Below are 26,844 nucleotides of genomic sequence, written 5' to 3'. Positions count from 1 at the left end.
GCCTGTGATCCTGAGGAGGAGGAAGAGCGCTCAGACCCACTGAAGGGTGTAATTTCTAAAGTATAAATTCCATCCAACTATTTTGGTCACTGTTTAAGAGCTTCCTCTTTGCAGAAATTCTTGTTCAGTCCTTGAGCAGGCAGTCATTTCTGCTAGAATGTCTTCCTCCTCCACCTTTTTTTTTTTTTTAAAGAATTGGTTAACTAATATTAATCCAACAAGTTTGACAAACTGAGATTTTATCAGTATTCAACAAATATTTTCCCCCATTCTCCTAAAGGCTTTGAAGAGATTCACATCAAGCTTAGTGAAAAACCTTTCCTGCAATTTGAGGAAGAGCAGTTTTAATGTCCATAGCTACAGGAAGACAGAGCATAAGTACAGCGAACAACTGACCCAGGTCGTTTTTCTGACAACAGAGTAAACCTCGCAAGTGTAACAAGCTCTCTTCTTTTAAATTATTAACTACCTAACATTCAGTAGGTATTAAGTGGTACACTATCGATTTTCTTTTGTCCAGACACATCAACTTTAATCATAGGCCCTGAAGGGGTGAAGTAAAAGAACAAAAGCTATTTCTATTTTTTCAATAGCTCAGAGACTATTTGATGCCAAGAACATCCAGCATTTCCTTCTCATATCCTCACTGCAAACTACCTGGAGCTGAGAGGGATATTAGTATTCTTCTGATCCTAACAATATCTTTCAGACTTGTTTCATTACAAATTGCCTTGGGACTAGTAATTCTCCCCAGTGTTTTTAGAGTGGCTTTGAAAATGGATTTAAAGAAGAAATGGCAACATACAGACCATTAGCATTCACAATCTCTGTTTTGATTCAACTGTCTGATATGTTATTTTCTCTGATTCAGCTGGAGTAACTCCAGAAATCTTTGTTTACACAGACATCACCAATAGAAACATGACATTAGAAAATGAATTAATAACTAAGCTGCTAATGGGGCTTTTGCTTTGTGATTGAATAACCATTATTACTGAATCCAAGCAGAGAACTGACAGCATGCATACTGAGAACCGCATAAAATGCCATGCTGCCATGAGATTCTGCAAAATACATAATTAATAATAATAAATTAGCACAAGCAAAAATATTGTACTTCATTAACTGCCCTGAAAGACCATTCTTGTAAAGATCGTTATATTCTACAAAATTGCATTTAGATGTATTGTTGTATACATAAATGTTTTAATTAGCTATACTTAACAAGGAGGCATTTATAATGATTATCTTCTATGAATGGTGAATAATGGAGAGCTTTTGCTAAGTTTTGAGATATACAGTTGCCCAATGAGAAATGGCACTGTGAATTGCCTTGTATTTTTTCTACAGAAACCTCTTCCTTGGCCGGGGGCGGTAGGGGAGAAAGCCAATGCAAAAGAGTCTTATATTAAAAGGCTGGCTTTATCTCATACTAGCCCATAGTGCACATGGCATAACAAGAGGTTCAGGAGTGGCATAATAAGTGTTACAGGTCGGGACCAAGGAAACTTCACAGAACTGTATGCAGAACTTGCACAGTGGCTGGCTGTACTAGAGCTGAGAAATGAAATCTTGTAAGTAAATGTATTTTAGAAGCTTTATATTTTTTAACTACCCTTTAAAGCTTTAAAACAAAGGATTTATTAAAGAAAGATTGTTATTTACAAAGGGTTACTTCAATTTGTTTTGTTTTAAAGATATTTATATTTCTCAATTTTTACTTTAAATAAATCAAGCCTGGCACAAAAACACAAAAGATTTAAACTCTCTCTCTCTCTCCCATGGAGTAATCAACATGTCCCCCTTGGCTTCCTGTTTTCAATTGGCTCAGGGAACAGGAGTCCCAAGGAGAGCTGTGCAAATAACAGGTTTTTTAGTTTGCTGATGGGTGGGGATAATTTCTGGTTGAATCAATACAATTATTTTTATTTGCAAATTGAAAAGTAAAATATTTAATTTAGGACTGAACAAAGTTAAAATGCTTGATTTTTATTTTACCCTTTTTAAACATTTGATTGTTTTGGCTATAAAAATAAAAAGGAAATTATGAAACAAAAAGTTGTTTCACACTGAAAAACTGAAATGTTTAAATTTAAAAAACATCAAAATGAAACATTTTGATTTTTTCAGAATTTTTTTCTCCCTGATTGAAACAAAACCCAACATGAATTCATGAAATGTTTCAGTGTTGCTGAATTTGCATTTGTCATAAAAAAATTAGTGACAAAAAATGTCACCCATCTCTGAGGACATTGTTACTGTACCTAAGTCTCCATCCATGGCAGCACAAGGCAAAGCTGAACATTGAGATGGCTCAGTTATACATATTTACTTGCAAGTCACCTTGCAGAGAAGTTGAATCTCTCTCTCAAAGTATTTTTCTCAGGCTTTATATTATTCCCAGATGGGCTTTTCTCTGGTTTACAAAGGAAGAATATCTTCTAAAAAAGAAATTCTAGGGGGAACAATGAACAGAAGGCTGTTCCACATGAGAGGACAAAGGCATTGTCTACACATAGTTTTTATACCAGTGTAACTATTTCTGTTAAGGATATGATTTTTTTACTAACATGGTCATGCCCACTACACTGCTACAATTTATATAATTCCAAAATAGTTATACCAGTGCAATCCCTATTGTGCATACAATTATACTGGTAAACAGGTATCTTATACTGGTATAGCTTGTTTCCCTTCTGTACAGGAATACCAGCATAAGCACCTTTATGCCAGGATAACTGCATCCACACTATGGGGTTGTACTGCTTTAATTATATTGGCATCTTTATACTGATATTCTACACACAAAATCTATGTTAAAAGAACATTATTAAGGTTTCAAAGTCAAGTCACTCCATAGCTGGGAAATGACAGAATGAAAGTTACCTCTGGAATCATAATTTGGCCTACTTGTGCCTATACATTATGATACATACAGTCTTTAATTAAATTATCACATACCATTTTTTCTACAGGGGGTTGCACAGGCAACCTTAATTCTGTCATTTCCTAACAATTTTTTGCATGTAATTTTCTAGATTGAAAAAACCCAAACTAAATATACAGAAATTCCATTGTGTGGCATCATATTGAGACTCACATGGGTCATTGGCAAGGCTGGAACATTGAGATCCACCATATAGACCTCGGCCACTTGAGCTAACAGTGTAACTGAAAACAGTAGTAGGTTGTTATCCTCTATGTGGGCCAGGATCAGAGCATGATGGGCCACTTTGCCATGGGGTTTCAGAGCTATTTGCCAACAGCAGAAGAATGGTGAATCTCAGGGATGCTTGGAGGAGGAGTATTCTCTAGTGGGCAGTGCCTCTTCTGGCCATTAACTTCAAGCTTGAACCCTTCACCTTCAACCTGTCTCTGTCCCAGTCCTATTTCTTCTCCCCTATTCCTCATCCCTGTCTCATTCTCTTCACTTAGCCAGATCTAGTGTCACCCCTCACCATACCTCCCAGTTTCCTTGCCCAGACAGACCCAGTTTCCCCAGCTCCTGATCTGATCTGTATCATTTCCCCCACTCTTACCTCCAATAACCTTCCTCTCCCCCGCTCATGTTCCCCATCCCCAAACTCTGTTCCTGGGCTCCTCATCCAATCTCATTGTGCCTGCAACTTCTTGTCCCTATTTCTTTGCTCAGCCTCGCACCCCACTACTCCAGCTCCTCAGGGCTGTCTCTCCTCCCCGCTGCTGCACAGTTCCAGTTCCAGTTCCCTTTGCTCAGCCAGTCCTAAACTCCTCCCATCTCAACTCCCATTTTCTCTCCCTCCCACTCCAGTTTCTGCCCACCCAGACTCCTTGTCCTAATCTCTTTCCTCCCTCCCTCTTCCCTCAAAGGGTCTAGCTCTTGTTTCCTTTGTATTTGAATGAGGCAGCTTCCTCTTCCATTCTGCTTTCTCTGCATGGGGGTCAATGAAAACACAGGAGAGACAGGCTCCCTGCTCTCAGTTCAACTGCCCAGATCTGGACCTGGCACAGCCTGCAGTAGACCAGTGGTAATTGCAGGAAAGTCTTGCTTAGCCCTGAGATGGAGCAAGCACAGTGCAGACGGAATCTTCAGGGAGATTAGATGCTAAAATCTAAGATGTCTCTACTGAGCATGGGTGAATTGCCATTTTTCAAAGGCTTATAATTTAGCCAAACTGGGGTAGATTTTCACAAAGATGGCAAAAGGCACATCTGACACAAAGGACACCCCCTGCCAAGTTTCAAGTCCCTGCTCCAAAGCATGGGGACACTGGAGAGATTTTTTTGTTTTTTAAAAAAGGTTGCTAGATTTTTTTACACTGGGCAAAATAATTTTCCCCTCACTTCCTTGTCAGAAACAGCTGAACAATTTTGGCTGAAATTTTCCAATAAAATAAAATAAATAAAAATCCAGCCTGAGGCACAATATCGAAAAATTTCAGCCCAAACAGTTAAGTAAGGCAATGTTATAAACAACTGAAAACAGGGTCTTATAATGAGATGTGTCAGGCAACCTTAATAATAGGTGGTGCGAGCAGTCCTGCCTATAGTAACTGCATCCACAGTAGAGAAGATTAACTTACCTGCATAATTAAAATGGTACAACTTTCTAGCATAGACAAGGCTTAGGTTTATCAGGCGCGGGGGCGGGGGAGAGGGAGACAGAGAGCCCAAATGCAACAAACTGAATGCAATAACTGAAACTCATCAGTTTTTTGAAAAATGAAAAGCCTATAAATATAATATTCTCCTTAAGGGCTGATTTGATTTTTGACACATCTGAATTCTGCCATGGGGCATAACAGAGTGTTGATTTATGGGTATAGTGAAAATACATAAAACCTAACCTGGCTTTCTAGAAAACACAAAAAACAAGTTACAAATTCATATTTAATTTTAATACATTGTTTTATAATGGATTTTTTGTCATAAAAACAAAATAGAGCATTCTTGGTTGGGTCTGGCTGCAGAAAAACATTTTATTCCTGAAAATACATTCCCCCCAGTGCATTATTATTCAAGACAAGCATTCACCATCTCAATCAGAAAACAGATAAAGCAGCCACACCATCCTACTTCAATAAGAAATGCTGCTAGATGGTGAAATTTCTTATTGTGTGATTTGCATTAAAAATAAATTAATGCAGAACAAAATGAAAGGGTTTGGTAAAAAATAAATTATGGACCCAGTCCTGCTCCCACTGAAGTGAATTGCAAAAGTCCCGTAGACTTCAATAGATTAAGATTAAGCAATACAGCACATCTGCAGCTGGGCTTTGCATCTATGTTCTATTGGTCAAGCTGGCATCATTAATTTGCAGCTGAGACATGAAACCAAAGGTGGTGAACTTGTCACCTGTGGAGACAGATATTTACAGTTTCATAGAGTGTTTGACATCATGGGATGAGAAAAATCTGTTAAACTAATTAGGAAAAAACAAGACCGTGCTAAACAAAAGTCAGGATTTCAATGTAGGCGATGTGGATTCTCTGACTGCCAGGACTATCCTGAGTGAGCAAGTTGCCACTGTTACTGACTTGTTATTATAATGAACATATAGACCTTTTAGAATAGTTCTGATATATTTATCAGGTGAAGTTTGTACATATCATTTCATCTGACAACAATACCACTGAAGGATGCAGCTGCTGGATACAGACTACTATTGAAAATCTGGGCACTTAATTTAGATGTCTACATTAAGAGCTGAGCTTGTCTGAAAATCCAACCACTTATGTGGGAGACTGAATGGTAGCTGTTAGATGCAGAGTATGTCTGAAAATCTAGCTCTCCGTGAATATCTCACATTTATACAACAAATTAGTGTTACACAGAAATATCCTTATGCCTCCTTCAGTGCTGCCAATAATACATGGAAGACCCTCTTTGAGCTAATCCAGAAAGTCACTATCTTCTCATCCTTCCAAGTTCTCCCCTAGACCCAGCTCTGCCATGATGCCTGTAAGAAATCAGCTAATTAACCACCATGTGAAAGGCAAGTGGGGCTAGTTGGCTGAGGAAATGTAGGTGGTAATATAGGGCATAGGAGATGAAGGATGGTCTTGTGATTAAGGCATTGGACTAAGATTCAGAAGATCTGGCTTCAATTCCTGAACCATAGACTTTTTGTATAACCTGGGGCAAGTCACTTAGGCAAAATCTGTGCTCATTGAAGTCAATGGCAAAACTCCTCACTGACTTTAATGGGGTTTGGATTTCACCTTAAGTTTCTTTGTTTCTGTTCTCATTTGTAAAATGGGGATAACTATACTTCCTTTCTCCCATACTGTCTATCTTGTATATTTAGATTGTAAACTCTTAGAGGCAGGTGCTGTTTGTTTCTATGTATTTGTACAGCACCTAGCACCATAGGTGCCAACTCCAGGGAAAAATTAGCAGGTGCTCTGCACCCACCAGCAGTCAAGCTCCCGTGCCCCTGCCTCACCTCCTCCTCCCCTGAGCATGCTGCATCCCCGCTCCTCCCCCTCCCAGCGTTTCCGATGCCTAACAGCTGTTTGGCAGTGCTTAGGACTTTCTGGGAGGGAAAAGGAGGGGCGGGGATGCAGTGCGCTTGGGGGAGGAGGCAGAGAAGAAGCAGAGCAGGGACTTGGGGGAAGGGGGTAGAATGGGGGTGGGAAGGGGGCAGGGCTGGGGTGGGAAAAGGTGGGATGGGGCAGCGACTTTGGGGAAGAGGTGGAATGGGGGTGTGGTGAGGGTGGCGCAGGGGCAGGAAGAGGCAGGGAGGGTCGGGTCAGGGGTGAGGGCCGAGCACTCACAGGGCAGAGGGGAAGTCGACGCCTATGACTAGCACCATGGGGCCAGGATCTTTACTCAGGCTGCTTGGTGGCACCATAAATAATACTAAATTACAACTTACTTTAGCTATTAATAATACATTTTAGGTGTATACAAATCATATGTATATTTGATTGAATCTCTTTGTCCCCTACCCATCATATATCAGTTTTCTTCTTAAGGTTTGATCCTGTGAACTACTTAAGCATGTGAGTAACGTTACATAAGTGATTAGTCCCCTTGACTTCCATGGGACTACTCACCTACATAAAGTTATTCAAATGTATAAGTGTTTGCCGAATCAGAGTCTAAGTGTGTATGCATGTAAGTATGTATGTATATATATGTGGTATATACACAAGCACACTTGCATAACTCATAAACATATCTGTCTCTATAATTTTGATTGTATCATACAGCCGTACTCCACAAACAAGCAGGTTTAGAGAGGGTTACATATTATAATAAGAAATAAATTTCTGCACTCACCTACAAAATGTGCAATGATGAATTTCTGAACCAGTCAATAGTTCACAATTATTGTTTGATTTTAAAGTCTTAGAAAGTGTTCAGCCTGAAATTCATTAGCTTAGTGATCTGCCTACAATGGGCTAATATTTTAAAATCTCTCAACCTCCAATTCTACCAAGAAATGGATTCAAGGTCTTGTCGATTTCCCTCCCTCCCCAACCCAGTGCCAAAAAAGACACTCAGGTAGTCTCAAACAGTATTTCATTGTCCCTCAAGACTGGCAATTTGTATCTAATCATCTTTGACCGTATGTGTGGATACTCTGTTTTCACTACGGTTGTTGTAATGTCCCCGTTACTTTTACTGATCAGTGGAATCACTCAACACAGCAAAAGAATAAAATAAAGAAACAAGTGTATTTAAAATATATTGAAAAGCATTTGTAGCATACAAGGAAGACAACTGTCAAGTTGGTATGGAAAAAAAAAAACTCTCTTAAGTGGGAAATAATACCATCAATTTACAGCTCTAGAGATTTCCATACAATGACACTGCCAGCTCCTAAGGTTTTTTAATACATGTCTCTTCTATACGTGATTACTATTAATTTAACATTTATATTGTGGTAGTGCCCATAATGTGCTGCATGTTTTTCAAACATACAAAGGACACAGTCACAGTCCCAAGAAGAGCTTACAGCCTGAAAAGACTGTGGTGTTGATACCCAAGACTGAATTGTAAGTCTGGATGATAAACTGCACTTATTATGCACCTTTAGTTAGTTAATATTTTATTAGATTTTTTTTTAAAATTACAAATTCCTCTTTTAATAACTTTGTAGACTGGCTATTTGAGTTACATGATGTTTTTCATGGAAGTGTAGGAAAAAAACGCACATAGCTCATGTGTTATATGCCAACCCAAATAATTTTTAAAAACTTAAATTGTTTGTTTAAGCAATGTACCATTTGCATTTTTTTTAAAAATATTCTTTCCTTTTGATTCACTTTGAAAATCAACTGCTGAGCATGAATGGCATGGAATAGCAAAGAGGAGCCCGGGAAGCAAAGTAAAAAGCATAGAAATGAAAGGGCCGATGTTTGTTTGCCAAATGAAATCACATATTTTTTCAACAGGCTTTTCCCCCCTTAAATTAACACCAAAATTATGTTATGATAGCATTCAGGTTCTCATTTAAATCAGCTATAGCAAGGAGATGGATGAGATTGCCTCATTGCCCTTATCTCATCCCATTTCGCTTTGGAATGGCTATCCTTTTGGCATGAGATTTCCAAAAGAGCCTAAGAGAGTTAACTGGTCAAATCCTACTGAATTTCAATGGGATTTGGGTACCTAATTCCCTTAGGCTCTTTTGAAACTCCCAACTTTGGTATAATAAATCAAATTTGGATTAGATCTGTGCAATGGGATGAGTTCTAAATGGCAGATCACATTTCTAAAGTACCCACGTAACTTGGCTAGATCCAGAAAGGAGATGTAGGCTCAACATTGTATCACTATGGTAGGTGCTGTGCAGCCTCATGGAATCCATGGCTCAGGTTAAGTGCCCACAATGCATGGGGAGAGTCAGATGCCCAAGAATGGGATTCACAGCCATGACATAGTTAAGAGTGGAAACATAGGTGGGCCCCAACTTCTGGTGGACAGGCAATGATTGACGGTCTGACGTCACAGTAAATCACTGATATTGTGTATATATATAGTATAATATTGTATATTATTATATTATATATTGTTGCATATCTGGCTGCGGCCAGCCCCACCCACCTGGCCAAGGACATGTCAGGGCAGACCGCTGCCAATGGGGAGGCAACAACGAGGGCTGGGTGGTAAAACAGCAGAGCCCCTTTCCTGCTGATATGATGGGGGTGGCCAAGCCAAATCTGAGTAGCATTGTGATCTGGGGCATTGGCTCCTGCTCCCAATCCCAGGCTCCACCTGACATGGCAGACTCTACATCCAGGGGGGAGAAGCAGGACCCCGAGCACCACATCTCAATGTCATTTAAATTTGCCCTGGCAGCCTGGAAGGGGCTCCACCAGTACACCACCAGATCTGGTTGCTGCCTCCTGATTGGGTGTAATGCATCCCAGCCTGCCCATGATCAGGGGTGGGGTGTGTATGGCAGGAGGGTGGTTGGCTATAATCAGATTGGCTGTGAGAGCCAATGGGAAGACAATAACCAGAGCTGCGTGGCGTAACAGTGGAGCCCCTCCCCTGCATCAGTGATGGAGAGGTGGTTGGGCCAATGAGCGGCATTGTAACCCAGTACATGGGCTCCTGCTCCCTGACCCGGGCTCCACTCTGTTCTCCATTGACAAAGGTGCCAACTCCATCTCATGCCATACAGTTGCTTCCTCCCCATAGGGAGAGGTGTGCCCTGCTCCTGCCCACCGCTGAGGAGAGGGGTTGGCCAAAACCAGGTTGTTTGGGAGCGAAGAAATAATCAGCAAAAAGGGAGGCAATACCTGGAGCTGGGGGGGGTGGGAGGAGGGTGCAGGGTTGGAGCCCATGTTGATGGGGAAGCGAAGCTGAGCAGAGCAGTTTGAGGCAGCAGCAACTGCATTAAAAGACTGTGCCCCTCAGTGGCCTGGCTCAATGTTGACATTTTTTTTCAGATTTGGGTGAGCTTAGGTGCTAATTGTGTGGGCCAAGGTTCACCAGTGGCTCTTGTCCCTGGTTCAAATCAAGAGGATTTGCCAAGGAAAGAGGCATGGTCTAAGCCCCAACCCTCAAAGGCCTTAGGGAGGTACCTCTTTCTGCTCTCCTGGAGTTGGACAGCCAAGCCAAGTCAGCCCTTTCTTGTTTAAAACAAAAAAAAAAGAAAAAAAGAAAGAGGAACTGCTCCTCCTCCCCCCACCCAAAAAAAAAAAAAGTGTTCAGTAGTTAAAGGACTCACCCTGGAAGTGAGAGATCCAGGTTCAATTCCCACCTCTGCCCGATCTGAAGCACGGACTTGAACCAAGGTCTTCTCCCTCCCAGATGAGTCCCCTAACCAGTGACTTCTGTGGTGGATCACTCTGAATAAAATATGTATAAAATATTCAGGGACTTGAATCCAAGTCTCCCATCTCTCAGGGGAGTGTCTTTACCACTCAGCTATAGAGTCATTCTCACTGTCTCTCTGGCCCAATAATACATTATTTACTTTAAATAAAAGTTAAGTATGTGTGTATAGATAGATACATGCATAAACCCACTATAAATGTATTGCATAATCATACAATTACATCATGTAAATATGAATAATGTATAATAAATGAAACTATATATTTTAAAAGTTAAATATTTCATTTCAAGCAACTTAACTAACTTAAAGACCTTGTGAGACTGGAATAAATAAACTAAGTAATACTCTGAAGTAATTTATTTTGCATTAAATCTAACAATATTTCCGAGCATTACTCATTCCCCATTTTACGGTCCTTGATCATATAATTCTTAACTCAGTAAGTGCTCTGCGTGCAGAACTCCTATTAAAGTCATTTAGGGCCTGATACAAAGCCCTCTGAGCCCCTCCTATGGCCCTCATGCAAAGCTCAGTTGGAGTCTTTTCTTTATCTCCAAAGGGTGTTGCATTGGACACTTAAAAGTGCACCATAACCCATATATGCATCGGAATTTTGCACAGAGAAAAAACTTTCAGGATCTGGCTCTCAATGCTAAACTAAAAATATTTGACAATATAGATAACTCTACAATTTCACAAATGGGTTATTTTAGATCTGCACATTAACAAAGTTTCCCCAGAGAAAATTAATTTTCCCCAAACTGCTTAATATTCATCTAAAAAGGTCTGTGTTTTGACAATCAAATATTTTAACAAAAAAACATGCTAATACACATCTTTGTAATCTAATCAGAACCAGTCCAAAACAGAATGACAGCCGGCGTTGCCCTTGTTCTAGTGACTGTTATTTTTGTAATTGAATATGGGAGGCAGAAGAACAACAACGTCTGAGCGTGGAGAGAGGTCACAGACTAGGAACATATTGGTCCCTTATTGCCTTGAAATCTATGAATGAATCATGTTCCCTAAACACAGTACAAATCACACTGAATGGATTTTCAGTGAAGACACTGGAATGCAAAATTAAAAAGGAAAATAAAAATCAATTAGCTTCAATGCAAAATTATGCACTCAGCACTAATCCAAGGTCACTGGGAGCCTCTCTCTTGGCGTCAAAGGATCAGATGCTCACTGTGTTGGAATCCACCGACTTTCCCTTTTAATGTCAGCCAAATGCCAGATTATTTACAGGAGCTAAAACAGATGTTGAACAGAATAGGAAAACAAGCCCCCAAAAGCGGAAACTTGGTAATTCACCATGTGATTGTCGGAGGCTAACCTAATTATTAGAAGAGAGCCTTTACAGTGGCTCTGGAGATGATTATTCCTGTGATTCTGTTACAGCCTTCGTAAAAGGCAAAGTTAAGCCATCCATTTCATTACAGCTTCTGAAAGGATTTTCTTAAAGAGATAATTTATCTGGGCAACAGTAACTGAGCATGAATTAAATAAAACGCCTTTCTTGGGGGTCAGGAAAATGTAAATTAGTTCAGGGCATTGTATGTCAAGCCTCTTTAAAGTTTATATTTTGGACTTTGAGGCTTTGTTGTCATATCCCATTTTCTATTAAGCTCATCAAAGAATAACATTTTTAAGATGATGGACTTTGATGTAATAATCAGGCTCCTTGTTTCCCATGTAGTGATACAGCAAAAATGTAACAGCATTGAAAGTCAGATGCTTGTTATCATCTTCCCAAAGCCACTCTTTTAGGGTCCAATCCTTCAAACACAATTATATTACCAAGTGTAGTGATTCGTGCTTTTGGTTGTCCTATAACTCAGTGGGACTACTCAAGGCAGTAATGGAACGACATAAAGTTATGAGCAATATGCTCAGTAGTATTTGCAAGATCCAGCATGTATTTCTTACTTCTCTCCCTACTGTTCCTTTGTCAACCTTGTCTCAGATATCAGTGTGGCCTAGTGATTGTGCTTTGGACTGACTGTGAAGATCTGGATTCTAATCCCCGTTTCACTGCTGTTAGTTGGGTGACATTGAGCAAGTCACTTTTCCTCCTTGTGACTCAGTTTCCCCACCTACAAAAAGGAGATAATGACCCTGACCTCCTTGGTAACAAGCTTTGTGATCTACTGATGAAAAATCACTATTGAAGAGCTAGATATTATTATTAAGATGCCAGAGATCAGTTGAATAATTGCATAGCTTATGGACAAATGCTCAAACTTAGGTGCATTATTTAAGCATCTGAGTAAAAGTGGCCTGATATTCAGAATTTCTGAGCATCCATAAATACCACTGATGTCATTGGGAGCTGGACACCCCTGAAAATCAGGCCATTTTTATTCAGATGCGTAAACAAATAATTACTTAGATGCTTAACTTTAGGCATCTACATTTGAAAAATTGTGCCTATAAATGCTTTTTATCTGCTCTGATGAGCAAGAATGTACAGTTTTCAGAGTAGCAGCCGAGTTAGCCTGTATCCACAACCAGAACAGGAGTACTTGTGGCACCTTAGAGACTAACAAATTTATTTCAGCATGAGCTTTCGTGAGCTACAGCTCACTTCTTCGGATGCATAGAATGGAACACATAGGCCGGAGATATTTATACATACAGAGAACATGAAAAGGTGGAAGTATGCATACCAACAGGAAGAGTCTAATCAATTGAGATGAGCTACCAGCAGGAGAAAAAAAACTTTTGAAGTGATAATTAAGATGACCCCTAGAAGGTGTGAGGAGAACTTAACATAGGGAAATAGATTCAGCTAATGTAATGACCCAACCATTCCCAGTCTCTGTTTAAGCCTGAGTTAATTGTATCTAATTTGCATATTAATTCAAGTTCAGCAGTCTCTCTTTGGAGTCTGTTTTTGAAGTTTTTTTGTTGTAAAATTGCCACCTTCAAGTCTGTTACTGAGTGGTTAGAGAGGCTGAAGTGTTCTCCCACTGGTTTTTGAATGTTATGATTCCTCATGTCAGATTTGTGTCCATTTACATGGTTGGGTCATTACACCAATTGAATCTATTTCCCTATGTTAAGTTCTCCTCACACCTTCTATGGGTCATCTTAATTATCACTTCAAAAGGTTTTTTTTTTCCTCCTGCTGATGATAACTCCTCTCAATTGATTAGACTCTTCCTGTTGGTATGCATACTTCCACCTTTTCAAGTTCTCTGTATGTATAAATATCTCCTGTCTGTGTGTTCCATTCTATGCATCCGATGAAGTGAGCTGTAGCTCACGAAAGCTCATGCTGAAATAAATTTGTTAGTCTCTAAGGTGCCACAAGTACTCTTGTTCTTTTTTCAAGAATGCACAGTTATAGTATGGATGTTCATTTTTACTGCACAGGCTGCAGCTAGGGTGGAAGCTAGCCTTTCAATCCTGAATAGATCTAATAGATCTAATGGCCCCTTCTGGCATACAATTCTATGAAATCCGGAAGTTTTTTCTTCCTTAAAAGAACACCAAGATCCATTCCACTTTAAGAATCCCATCCATTGCTGTCAAAATTTTGTTCTTGTAGATGACCAGCAGGGGGAGAGGGTTGTCTTTATGGACACTTGCAGAAGAGAAGAGCTAAGGAGTTAAGATTTGGCACACGTTTATATTAACTACATGGAATAAAACTCTAAATTTTCATTTTAATACTGTGTGAACTACAGTTTGCTTGCACTATCAAGAGGTCCTATAGTACATTAGTGCATGTAGCAAATCATCTAATGTAATGCAGGCGAAATTATTATTTTGTTTTGCCCTCAGCAGGGCAGGACAGTTGTATGGGAGGAGGAAACAGTGTGGGCCCTTTTGGATTTCTCGGTTTCCTCCCTTGTGTCTTCACTGACAGACAGTTCAGGCAAATAACTGGGGGGAAAGAAGAAAGTGCGTGAGCACTGAAGGGTTTGGACAATAGCCGCAAGTGAGTGGGGAAGAGGCATGGGTTTGTTGATGATTTGTTTCTGGTTAAATGCTTATATGAAAAGTTCCCTTTATAGCAGAGTGCTTAGTACAAAGGGGGCTTTTTTAAAATAAAAATGCCAGAAGAAAAAAATCTCTTTCTGGGCTGGATCCTGAAGACACCATGGTTATAAAAACATTAGATAGTTAGAACAGCTAATTCTAGTGTTCAAAAATATCAAAAGTCAGTCCCCAAAAATCTTGAGATTTAAAAAACAAACAAACACACAAGTTGGGTTTTTTATCTGCCTTTGGATTTTTGAACTTTTAGGGTCACATTTTCCAGTTTTTTTCCACAACCATGAGGCCTAGAAACTTTTAAAAAATGAATGCTGGAATTCTCTTCCGTGTCTCCAGAAGCTTGGGCTTTAATTAAAAAAAACAACATGAGTATCATGACACTTGCACTACAATCAAAAGAGCTGGCAAACTGAGATGTCTCTTAAAATGTACTGAAGTGCTGACAAGGCTGCAAGCAGTAACTGAGTCAATTGCTATCTTGTTGTTTGGTTCAAATAAAGTATCTGAAATGTGAAGCACTGTAAAGAACCCAGTATGTCAAAATCTTACAGTAAGCATTGAGAAGGTGAAAGAGAACTCACCATTATTCACCAAGACGTGGAGTGGACAATTCTTTGCTCTAAACTGTTGCACAAATTGCCGTATGGATTTCATTGAAGCCAAATCACAATGTAAAAACTCCACTGGAAAGAAACAGAAAAAACACTCAGTGAACTCAGTTTACAGTGAAATAAAACAAAATACAAATTTATGTATCACAATCTCACCCATTATGCTTGAGTGTGACCTACAAAGAAAGGGATTTTAAATAAATATTGGCCCATGCCCTTTTAAAAATTCTTTATAATGTATAAGGAGGGCCGAAAATGTTCTCTTTTATTCAGATTCAGAGACTTTAAGGTCAGAAGGGACCATTGTGATCATCGTGACTTCCTACACATTGCAGTGTACAGAACCTCGCCCACCCACTCCTGTAATAGACTCAAACTTTGGCTGAGTTACTGAAGTCCTCAAATCATGGTTTAAAGACTTCAAGTTACAGAGAACCCATCATTTACCCTAGTTTAAACCTGCAAGTGTCCTGTGCCGCAGGCTGCAGAGGAAGGCAAAAAAAAAATAAAAAATCCCAGGATCTCTGCCAATCTTGAGCTGGGTGGAAATTCCTTCCTGCCCCCAAATATGGTGATCAGTTAGGCCCTGAGCATGAGGGTAAGACCCATCAGGCAGATACCTGGAAAATAATTCTCTGTAGTAACTCAGAGCCTTCCCCATCTAGTGTCTCATCATTGGTGATTTTTGCTACTGGCAGTCACTGATGGGCCACATACCATTGTAGGCAGTCCCATCATACCATCCTCTCCATAAAATAATCAAGCTCAATCTTGAAGCCAGTTAGGTTTTTTTCCCCCCTCTGCTCCCCTTTGAAGGCTGATCCAGAACTTCACTCCTCTGATGGTGAGAAACTTTCACCTAATTTTGAACCTAAACTTGTTGATGGCCAGTTTATATACATTTGTTCTTGTGTTAACATTGGCACTTAACTTAAATAACTCCTCTCCCTCCCTGATGTTTATCCCTCTGATGTATTTATAGAGAGCAACCGTATCTCCCTTCAGCCTTCTTTTGGTTAGGCTAAACAAGCCAAGCTTTTTGAGTCTCTTCCTAGGAGCCTTTCTCTGCACCTGTTCCAGTTTGAATTAATCTTTCTTAAACACGGGAGACCAGCAATGCACATACTATTCCAGATGTGGTCTCACCAGTGCCTTGTAAAATAGTACTAACATTTCCCTGTCTCTAATGGAAATACCTCACCTCATGCATCTTAGGCCTGCATTAGCCTTTTTCTTGGCCGTATTATATTGACTGTTCATAGTCATTCTATGATCATATATACCAGGTCTTTCTCCTTCTCTGTCACTTCCAACTGATAAATCCCCAGCTTATAGCAAAAAATCTTGTTGTTAGTCCCCAAATGCATGACCTTGAACTTTGCACTATTAAATTTCATCCCATTTCTATTACTCCAAGGTCATCCAGATCTTCCTGTTATGATATTCTGATCCTACTCTGTATTGGCAATACCTCCCACCTTTGTGTCATCTGCAAAAAACTTGTAGCACACTCCCACTTTTTGTGGCAAGGTCAGTACTAAAAATGTTAAATAAGATCAGTCCCAAGACCAGTCCCTGAGGAACTCCACCAGTAACCTCCCTCCAACCTCACAGTTCAACTTTCAGTATGACTCATTGTGGTCTGCCCTTTAACCAGTTCCTTAGTCACCTTTCAATTCCCATATTAATCCCCATCTTCTCTAATTTAACTAACAATTTGCCATGTGAAACTGTATCAAATGCCTTACTGAAATCTATGTAGATTAGATCTATTGTGTTTCCTTTGTCTAAAAAGTATGTTATCTTCTCAAAGAAGGAGATCAGGTGGGTCTGGTAAGATCTACCTTTTGTAAAACCATGCTGTATTTTATCCCACTCACTATTCACCTCTATGTCCTGAACTACTTTCTCTATCAAAATTTGTTCCAAGACTTCGCATACAACTGAGATCAAACTAACAGGCCTGTAGTTTCCTGGATCACTTTTTCCTTTTCTTAAAATTAGGAACTGTATCAGCAATTCTCTTGTCAAAAAGGTACGACCCTCAAGTTTACAGATTCCTTGCTATTGAACTTGCAATTTCATGTGCCAGTTCTTTTAATATTATTGAATGGAGATTATCCAGGCCCCTGATTTAGTCCCTTTAAGCTGTTTGAGCTTACTTCTACCTCGCCTGTGATAATTTCTACCTCCATATCCTTATTACCCTTAGCCACACTACCACTACCTCTAAGTTCTTCATTAGACTCATTCAAAACTGAGGCAAAGTATTTGTTCAGGTTTTTCCCCTTCTTTCAGCTTTTGTTTTTCAAGTTCTTGGTTTTTCACCCTCTAAATATCAGGAATGTCAAGTATGGTCTTCTCTTGTTTTACTAAGGTATCTGTGGAATTGTTCAGAGCATATTTATTGTGAAATATCATACCTTAATAGAAAGTGTTGAATCTTTAACAAAAATGTCTTTTATTCACTGTTAATCAGTAATTAAATAGGTGTCAACAAAATTAATAAACATTCAAACACAAAAGAACCAAAATCCTCCTATGTGTTTTAGACAGTCTGATTAAAAATTGCTTCCCCTTTCAGTTGTTCAACTCCCACTCTCTTGACTTTTTTGATGTCACCAGTTCTCTTGTCTAGAATATTACAGGGCAGACGAGACCTGGATGTCTTATGTGAAAAACTAATAACTCAGCTCCCCCTTTGCCCCTCACCCATCAAACTTTTATTTATTCATTCATTTTATTTTTAAAGCAAAACTTTCAGATGTTTTTTATACATCAAAAGGAGGCAGAAGAAAAAAGTGCAGCCTCCCTTTTTTGCAGGCTCCCTTTAGAAGAGCTATGAAAACGGCATGCCATTTTAAAAAATGTAGACTGACAAACACATAGAGGGGGGTTCAACTATACTCTCTAAAGTATGTGCTCTTTCTTCTCTCTTTTGGTTTCTTACACATAAAACGACAATTTGTGCCAATGACACAGGACTATTAAGCTAGCCACTTAGAGATTTGAGATTACTATTTATTGTACTGTAACATACTCAGCTTTACTGTAGTCGTTAGATGTTTGGCTGTGTGCATGTGTTTTATTACCTTGTACATGTGGGCCACCAGCGTGGTTAGATGTTCAGTTGTGTGTGTGTGCCCTCTGTGTGCTGTTCCAGCTCTGCGCAGACAGACAGTACAACAGACCTCGAATGAAGTGCCCAATGACCACAAGATCCACTAAAGGGCAAAGGCACCAGGCCAGATTTATTGTTGACAAAACACTGTAATAGCACATGGTAGACGCTACAAGAATACTAAGACATTTATGACCATGACAATGGACGCAGCTCAGTGAATGGTGGGACTTTCCACTGCCCACTTGGCAGGACAAAGACACTCCCCGAGATACATCTTTATATCCTGATACAAACAAGTTATGTTTGTACCCTTTGACATAATCAGTTTCTGCCCCTTGACGTGGCTAGGTATTACCTGGTACATGTTGGTTTAATTAAAGCATTTTTATTACTTACTGTTATTCTGACCTTATCTTTTAGGAGGGGTCAGTATGTTTCTGTTATCCAGGGGGAATGTTTTTGTACTATCCTTGATATCGGGATGTTCTAGTACCACTTGATATCAGGGTGAGTACTCTGTGCCTACCACTTCTTAGGGATTTGTATTTCTGCAATATCAGCTCCCTTCTTGCCAGATTCTGTGAGCAGGTCCTGCCTCATACCAGGACTCTGATATGAGGGCTTATGTTTCAGGCTTTCTTCCTGCCACAACTCATTGTTCCCTTGCCCACTTATTCATCTAATCCACATGTTTGATATGATCATAAGATAGACTGAGAGTTCTTGGGGTATGATTGTGTGTACAGAGTGCATTACAGCTAAGCCCTAACCCCTGACTGGGGCCTCTAGGAACTCCAGCAATCCACATAAAAAAACAGTAATAACACATTCAAATTCATTACAGCAGAATACTTTTCCAGTCTGAAAACAGCTTTACAACTTCAGACACAAATGAAGTTTCCAAGTGGTTGTCAATTATGTTAGACTATTGTCAATAACACTCTATATATGGTTAGGCTACGTCTTCACTACCCACCGTATCGGTGGGTAGCAATCGATTCCTTGGGGATTGATATATCACGTCTCATCTAGACGTGATATATCGATCCCCAAACGCGCTTATATCGATTCCGGAACTCCATCAACCCCAAAGGAGTTGCGGAGTCGACATGGGGAGCCACGGACATCGATCCCGCGCTGTGAGGACGGTGAGTAATTCGATCTTAGATACTTCGACTTCAGCTACGTTATTCACGTAGCTGAAGTTGGGTATCTGAGATCGATTTTCCCCCGTAGTATAGACCAGCCCTTAGATCTGGCTGCTTTCCTTGATTTTATTTGTATACTGTATTTGCAAGTGACAATGAGACACAACAGGCAGCATATTTCTAGGGGATTACTGCACACTGAAAGTGGATACAGCCATTCCTTCTTTGGCCTTCTTGCTGTATAAAGCCACATGAGCAATGCTATAATCTCCCAGGTAGTTACTACCTGTTGTGTTCTGTTGCTTAGTAACTAATAATGTACGATTATAACTCTGAACAGTATTGACTACCATCTCGATCCTTCCTTTATGTGTGCAAACAGAAATATGAAAAAATACTCGGAATCTACCATAGCTTTTTATTTCTCCAATTGGCTCTAGCGCCCCAATAGAAGAGAATTAGGAAAAGAATGGTCACCTCTTCCATGGGAGAGATATGCATGCACCATGAAAGGAGGAGTTCCTTTTAATACAACATAACAACAGACACAAATCACTTGTGACTAGAGCTGAGCAACACTTTTTCGGTGAATAAACTATACACCAAAAACCACTGAGTTCATTGAATGTTTCGACCAGACTGAGAAATTGCAATGGTTCTAAAATGTTAAAACAAAACATTTCATTTTGACCCAATTCAAAATTTTAACAAAAGCAAAGGGGAACTAGATTCACAAAATGGCTTGAGGGCGGTGAGGAAGAAAGAACATCATCATCCTTGTAGTCTTTAGCCCAGTGGGTAGGGTACCCACCTGGGATGTGGGTGTTCAATTTCCCCCTCTTAACTAACGAGGAGAAAGGTGAATGCGTTAACCACTGGACTTTGAAGTATTCTGTCATAGGTGTTTCTCAGTCCTATTGAAGCTGTTTTGATTTTTATAAGTAATTAAATAGTCATTGGAGCAGGAACTTGATTTTGGGTCTTCCACATTCTCAGAAAGGGCACTAACCACCAAGCTATAGAGCCAGTCTCACTCTTTTCCCCTGGACCAATGACTATTCACAGCCATTCATAGCAGCACTTCATAGTCATTCAGAATGACAATGACAAACAAAGTATTTAACACAATGGGGCTCTGATCCATGAATGGGGCCTCTGGGCATTGCCACAAGTACTACTAATATTGTTTTCTTGCTTCAGGCTCATTTCTTGGCAAATGTATAATGGTATTTTGTAACTTCGTCATTTTAAAATTCCTTCCGTCAAAAGATCTCAACACAGTTCACAAATGAATAAACTAATCCTCACAAGGTAGGGAACATTAATCTTAGTTTGCTCATAAGGCAGAGAGATTAAGGACCAGAAGCTGACATTCTTACTCACGTGTAGCAGTACCTTACTCTGATAGTAGTTCTAATGAAATAAATGGAACTTTTTAGAGATTAAAGCGCTATTCCACATGAGAATGTCTGAATATGGCCCTAAGTGACTTGCCCACGGTCTTGCAGTGCATCAGTAGCAGAGCAGAGAATAGAAACCAGATCTCCTTTCTCATAGACTCATAGATTCTAGGACTGGAAAGGACCTCGAGAGGTCATTGAGTCCAGTCCCCTGCCCTCACGGCAGGACCAAATATTGTCTAGACCATCCCTAATAGACATTTATCTAACCTACTCTTAAATATCTCCAGAGATGGAGATTCCACAACTTCCCTAGGCAATCTATTCCAGTGTTTAACTACCCTGACAGTTAGGAACTTTTTCCTAATGTCCAATCTAAATCTCCCTTGCTGCAGTTTAAGCCCATTGCTTCTTGTTCTATTATTGGAGGCTAAGGTGAACAAGTTTTCTCCCTCCTCCTGATGACACCCTTTTAGATACCTGAAAACTGCTATCATGTCCCCTCTCAGTCTTCTCTTTTCCAAACTAAACAAACCCAATTCCTTCAGCCTTCCTTCATAGGTCATGTTCTCGAGACCTTTAATCATTCTTGTTGCTCTTCTCTGGACCCTCTCCAACTTCTCCACATCTTTCTTGAAATGCAGTGCCCAGAACTGGACACAATACTCCAGTTGAGGCCTAACCAGCGCAGAGTAAAGCGGAAGAATGATTTCTTGTGTCTTGTTTACAACACACCTGTTAATGCATCCCAGAATCACGTTTGCTTTTTTTGCAACAGTATCACACTGTTGACTCATATTAAGCTTGTGGTCTACTATGACCCCTAGATCTCTTTCTGCCATACTCCTTCCTAGACAGTCTCTTCCCATTCTGTATGTGTGAAACTGATTGTTCCTTCTTAAGTGGAGCACTTTGCATTTATCTTTATTGAACTTCATCCTGTTTACCTCAGACCATTTCTCCAATTTGTCCAGATCATTTTGAATTTTGACCCTGTCCTCCAAAGCAGTTGCAATGGTTTGTTCTTTTAGCCTGAATAGTAGATTAAAGAATCACATATTAAGAATCTTAATGATACTGCTAGATTATAACAGTTTTAAGTATAGTCAAATTTACCACCCACATATATTTTTTTAACTACCCTTAAGCCAAACACAACATTTAGCAATAAAGATGAGAAAAATGACTGCAGATTAAGGGCTTCTCTACATGGTGGAGTAATGCGCTCTACAGGAGTTGTATTTTCTAAAGTGCACTAATGTGATGCACATTTATTGGTCTGTGTAGAAAAGCCCTTAACCTGCAGTCACGAGTCTTCTACATGTCAGTGCACTCACCCCACTGCGCAGTTAAGCCTTAACTTTGCAATAGCTTGGTTATTTGCCCAATATAATGAGAAACAACAGCTCATGAAGTTTTTCATGTCTAGTAGGTCTGGGCAAAGAAAGCCAACATCAGCTTTGATGGAATACAAACAAAGTCAATGCTTCTCCAAATTAAAGCTGATGCCAATATTAGGCAAAAATTATTTTTAACATTTTCAGTTTATCAGTCCATTAGGCCTCAAATCATTCATGTCCCTAGAATTGTTAGCAAGTGTAATTTTGTTTACGGTCTAAGTTTATTAGCATAATAGGTCTTTAAAACTAATCAGTCCTTGGCTTTGCATGTGGCTTTCAAACTCTCAAACAAAAACAGAGCAAGAACGTAGGATTTGGAATTTAGGAAGAAGAACACTAGCAGCTAATGCTGCTGAATCATCATAATCATTTCTAACACTATTCCATTCAGCAGTTCCTTCTACTATTCTTTCACACACAGACATTCACTTCTAGGATGACACATGAGTCTGTATTTCTTTCCTCTGTGTGGATATGTCTGACACTCTGATCTATGTAATACCTTCACTAAAAGCAAAGCAATTACATCTTTGTCAGATGCTAGCTAAAATATTCACACAGAATGAAAAACAAAAAGATTTGACTATTACTTTGCTGTAATCTGGGGACACCTAACTCAATACTCAGAAAGTTATTAGCTAGTTACATACAAATGGAGTGTAATGGAGCAAAAAGATGACCAGAATTCATTCTGTGCTTATTCACACCCAGACATGCATGTTTGATATTATCAATACTGCTGCTTTGCCCAAAGTGACAAGTTTTTTAACATACATTTATTCTATTGTAGCATTTTGCTTAAGCAGGTACTGCCTGTACCTCAAAATCATAACAATGTCTGCTTTAAATCTTCTGTACATCAAAAAACAAACAAACAAACAAAATGACTAACAACAAACTGCAAAATGTACATAACTGAGGACAGAATGGTCATCACAAATCTGGCAAGCACAATCTCACCTGTATCTGTGGCACATCCACCTTCAAACTTTTATCCAGTACATTTGGATGCTATATGGAAGGTAAGGAGCTTTGAATTTCCCCCATCTCAAGCTAAATGGTCTTAAGGAAACTCTTTGCTCTCCCACCTTTTACAGATCATTAACAAATATAGCTAACCAAAATTGATCCTTGTACAGATCAACTCTTGTTTAAACAGGTTTCTGTAATGTTCAGAGAAGAAAATCCAAACTCACCAAATGTCAAAGTGCACCCTTGTGGTGTCATAATATGCATGCCAAAGTGCATAAGTAGATATTCTGAACTTTCCAAGACAGTATACTGTAAGTCCTTGGTTAAGATCAGTAATAGTGGCATTCTCCAGCCTATTCATTGCAATATGACTTTTGTGGGGAGTGTTTAAGGAATATTGTATTTAGAAATTCTTGGTGGATAATTATTTGCAGATAGTTCTGGAAAAAAGTGTTTGAACATTGTCTGTCCAAAAGAAACAATTGAAAAAGCAGTTTATAGCGTCACTTCTTAACTACATAGCTTTGACTTAATGTACTAAGAGGGAAGGGGGAAAAAAAACTTTCAGGATTTACGTTTCAGGAGTTACTTTAACAAAAATTAAAAGGCTAAAACTGAAAGGAATTTTTTTTTTTTAAAGTGCAGCTTGACTTACCCATTTTTACCTCCTATAACTTAACCTTCTTGGTGACTATATTTATATATAAAAAAAGAGTGTAGCAGAATTAAATGTCATAGTCCACTGACCCTCTTGTGTGTTAAATTCAGCCAGTTCTACTGCAACACTTGGTCCTCAAATAAGCAAAATTTAGAACAAGCTCTGCTTTCAAGTTCCATCACTAGCAACTGCTCCACTTACTGCCAAAATAGTACCTCATCATAACAGAATCTCCAGACTGATTCACAGTTCAGTCACCTTTCCAGAGCACATATCACAGAATGGTGGTGCAAAAAGTAGTTCATGTAGATTGCCACATACTTTTAGGGGTGAAAAAAATGCAGAGCTGTTATTTACCAGGCTGCATGTGGCAATAGACTGTATAGTTAAGGGATGCAAGGAGGGTCTGGGTCACGATGCAAACTGCAGGCATGCACACAACTAAAATTAATTAATTAAAAGTTTTATTGGGGATCGTTACAAGGGGTAGGGGAGCAGCGTATGATTAGCTAATAGGGTTAATGGAACTTAAAATATACAATGGCTAAAGTATTTACTATTAAACAATATTTATAAACAAAGATGCAGTAAACAATATTTATAAACATGGATGCAGCATTTAGTAATAACCAATACTTACGAATACAAACCAACTCATAACGACCGGCAAACGTAGAAACTCTGCTTAAAACACGTTAGCTGATAGAGGCTTCGAGGTGATCAGGCTCGGTTACGGGTGTGTACAAGGTACACAGGATTCGTTTTTCTTTCTCCTCTTCTGCCTGCACATGGCAGACCAGCCTAAAATACCCACTATGACATCATAGAAGTGTCATAGGGGACGGGGCCCAAAAACTGTGTGTTCTTGTTTCTGATTGGTACAAGCAAAGTTTACACCAAGTAGGGGAGCAGGTGCCTGAAAGTCTGGCTTCGCCCCCAAAAGGTGAGGAAATGCATATAGTTCAGAATGCCTTTAACACTGACTGACAAAGGAAGAGGCCAGGGCAATACCGGTATGGGCAAGTCTTTTAGGATGCAGACAGGAACTTATCTTAACAGTTTAGATAACGGCTGAGAACTACTCAAGCATTTTTGCCTCAATCTATTTATACCACAAATTGTGTGTTACTTGAAACAAGCTTTTTTCCTCTCAATATGTATACATTACAAGTACACTATGCATGTGTTTCATAAACACGTGTAAATACACTGTCTTGCTATATGATAGTTGCATATGTTTGCAGCTCAATATGGACAGGGCTTGAAAAACCATGCAGCCACCATCTAATCAGAGGCCTAAACCTACTAGCCAGAGGCAGATACAAAAAATGAGAGGAAGGGATGACACCTGCAAGGTCCAGATGCAGTCCCATGGTGAGAAAGCTGGGGAAGAAGCCTTGCCTCAGCTGCCTGCAAGAGAGAAGGGTTCCTCTAGGGAGGGATTTTTTCCCTGATTAGTCATAACAGCCTATGAGTATTAGAAGTCCATTACATCTGAAGTTCACTCCTATGGCTGCTGGAAAGCCGGAGCTCTCTGTCCCCTCCCCGCATTCCAGAGCCTCCTGGTTGATGGGTATGTCCCCTGCTTTCCTTATACTCAGGTCCCTGCTGCAGTGAAAGGTGCAGGAGGTCTCTGCTATCCTGCCAGACTCTTGCTTACTAGGAGGAGATTTTCTGTAGCTCTGCCCCTTCCCCAGACTGGTTTTGGGGGGTCCCCCTCTCTCCTGGATGTCTTTAGGATCTGTTTCTGACCTTTCTGTAACTCTAGTGTGAAATTGACAAGGCTTTGTCAAATTTGCAGCTGTCCACAGGGTTCTGAATGGCACCAGAGTGAAAATAACGAGACTTAACAGTTTCACTCCGCAGATGTGGTTTGGCAAAAGTAGGTGCAGCAGCAGGGGCACCGGAGTGGCCTGTTAGAAGACTCAGGAAGGTAGCTATGCATCAGTTCACATTTGGAAAATTTTCTCCACAGCCAAAAGGGTTAGAAACAACCTGGACCAAGGATCTGGCATGAAAAGTCCCATTTGCATCACTGGGATGGTACAAAGGGAACTTATAGGTGCTCTAATGAAGCAGCTGAGGATTCCTCTGTCAAAAGGGAATCTCTTGTTGAAAGAAAGAAACTGCAAAAATTGATTGCTTGGAATCTCATCGCCCCTATTACCTGGGAAAGTTTGGTGAATGGGTTTTTGAAACAGTGAGTATGGACACTTTTCATTCCTATAATTAGCAAGCTGCAAATTGCTTTTTTCCCCTCCACAGTTGACATTCCCTCCCCCTGTGCAGAGGGCCAGCACAAGACCTACTCTATGCATGACTTACATTCCACTTATGCCTGAAAAATAGGGCTTAATGTGGGGCATAAGTGGTGCATTGTCCTTGTAGTGCCTCTTCCCCCTAATAAAGGCGTGAATTTCACTTATAAGCAGAACTTTTTCCAAGCAATGCATAGGTATTTGCCACCAAATACAATACAAAAGAAAAGAAATAGTGATCCCTGCTGATTCTTGTTAGTTTGTTCTCATGGCTGTATAAAATTCAAACCAAGTACAATAACTTAAAAGAACAGGTTCTTGTAAATTGAAGGTAAATAAGGTATGAGAAATTCTCTTTTGTTCCTTCCCATCAAACATTTAAAGTGATTATAGGTTTCTCCAACAATGTGCTAAAAGTTTAAAAAACCTGTGGGGAAAAAAGCTCATCTTTACCCCTTGAGAGGTTGAACAGAAAAATCAGCATCCAGCACAGGTATATATTATTAAAGATGGTAAAAATCAGCAGGGCAGAAGCAGGACAAAACGAAACTATACTTCACAGTTAGCTAGGACTGACACAAAATCAGATTGACCAAATAACAGTCAAGCATACCCAGACAAAGGGCCAAATCCTAAAACGGTGTAAATTGCTGAAGTTCAGTGAGTCAATGGTGCTCAGCCCAATGATATCAGGTGAGGTTCTAGCTCAAAAACTTTGAAAACCACAACCTCTATCATCTCTTTTAAATTCCTCAACTCTAGAGTTGCAATTTGCAGTGCATTCTGGGTGCAAAGCCCAAAAACTAAGACATTTTAGATATGTCGACACTGGCTCTGCAGATGTAATTTGCAGTGGGGGTAGACATACCTGTATTAGCTCTGATTGAACTAGCATGCTACAAATAGTTTAGCTGCAGTCCCATGAGAAACATGCCCTAGCACGATCCTATCTGAAATCACAGGCACATACTCAGGGCGGCTAGCTGGT

General features: G+C 39.8%; 1 protein-coding gene across 3 annotated transcripts in view; it reads right to left on the bottom strand.

Annotated features, from left to right (window-relative positions):
- Positions 1-26,844, bottom strand: part of ZBED1 (zinc finger BED-type containing 1) — a 254,154-nt gene that overhangs the window by 76,543 nt on the left and 150,767 nt on the right. For 2 of the 3 annotated variants that reach the window (XM_050933119.1, XM_050933128.1), the window contains one exon: positions 14,867-14,968. In XM_050933119.1, coding sequence (XP_050789076.1) covers positions 14,867-14,968 — 102 coding nt within the window. Of the gene's footprint in view, positions 1-14,866; positions 14,969-26,844 lie in introns of those variants that run through there. The other variant, XR_007770959.1, reaches the window with a different exon arrangement.

This window comes from Gopherus flavomarginatus, chromosome 1, assembly GCF_025201925.1.
Source record: "Gopherus flavomarginatus isolate rGopFla2 chromosome 1, rGopFla2.mat.asm, whole genome shotgun sequence".
Lineage (NCBI taxonomy): Eukaryota > Metazoa > Chordata > Testudines > Testudinidae > Gopherus > Gopherus flavomarginatus.
This window is presented reverse-complemented; position numbering and strand designations above follow the sequence as displayed.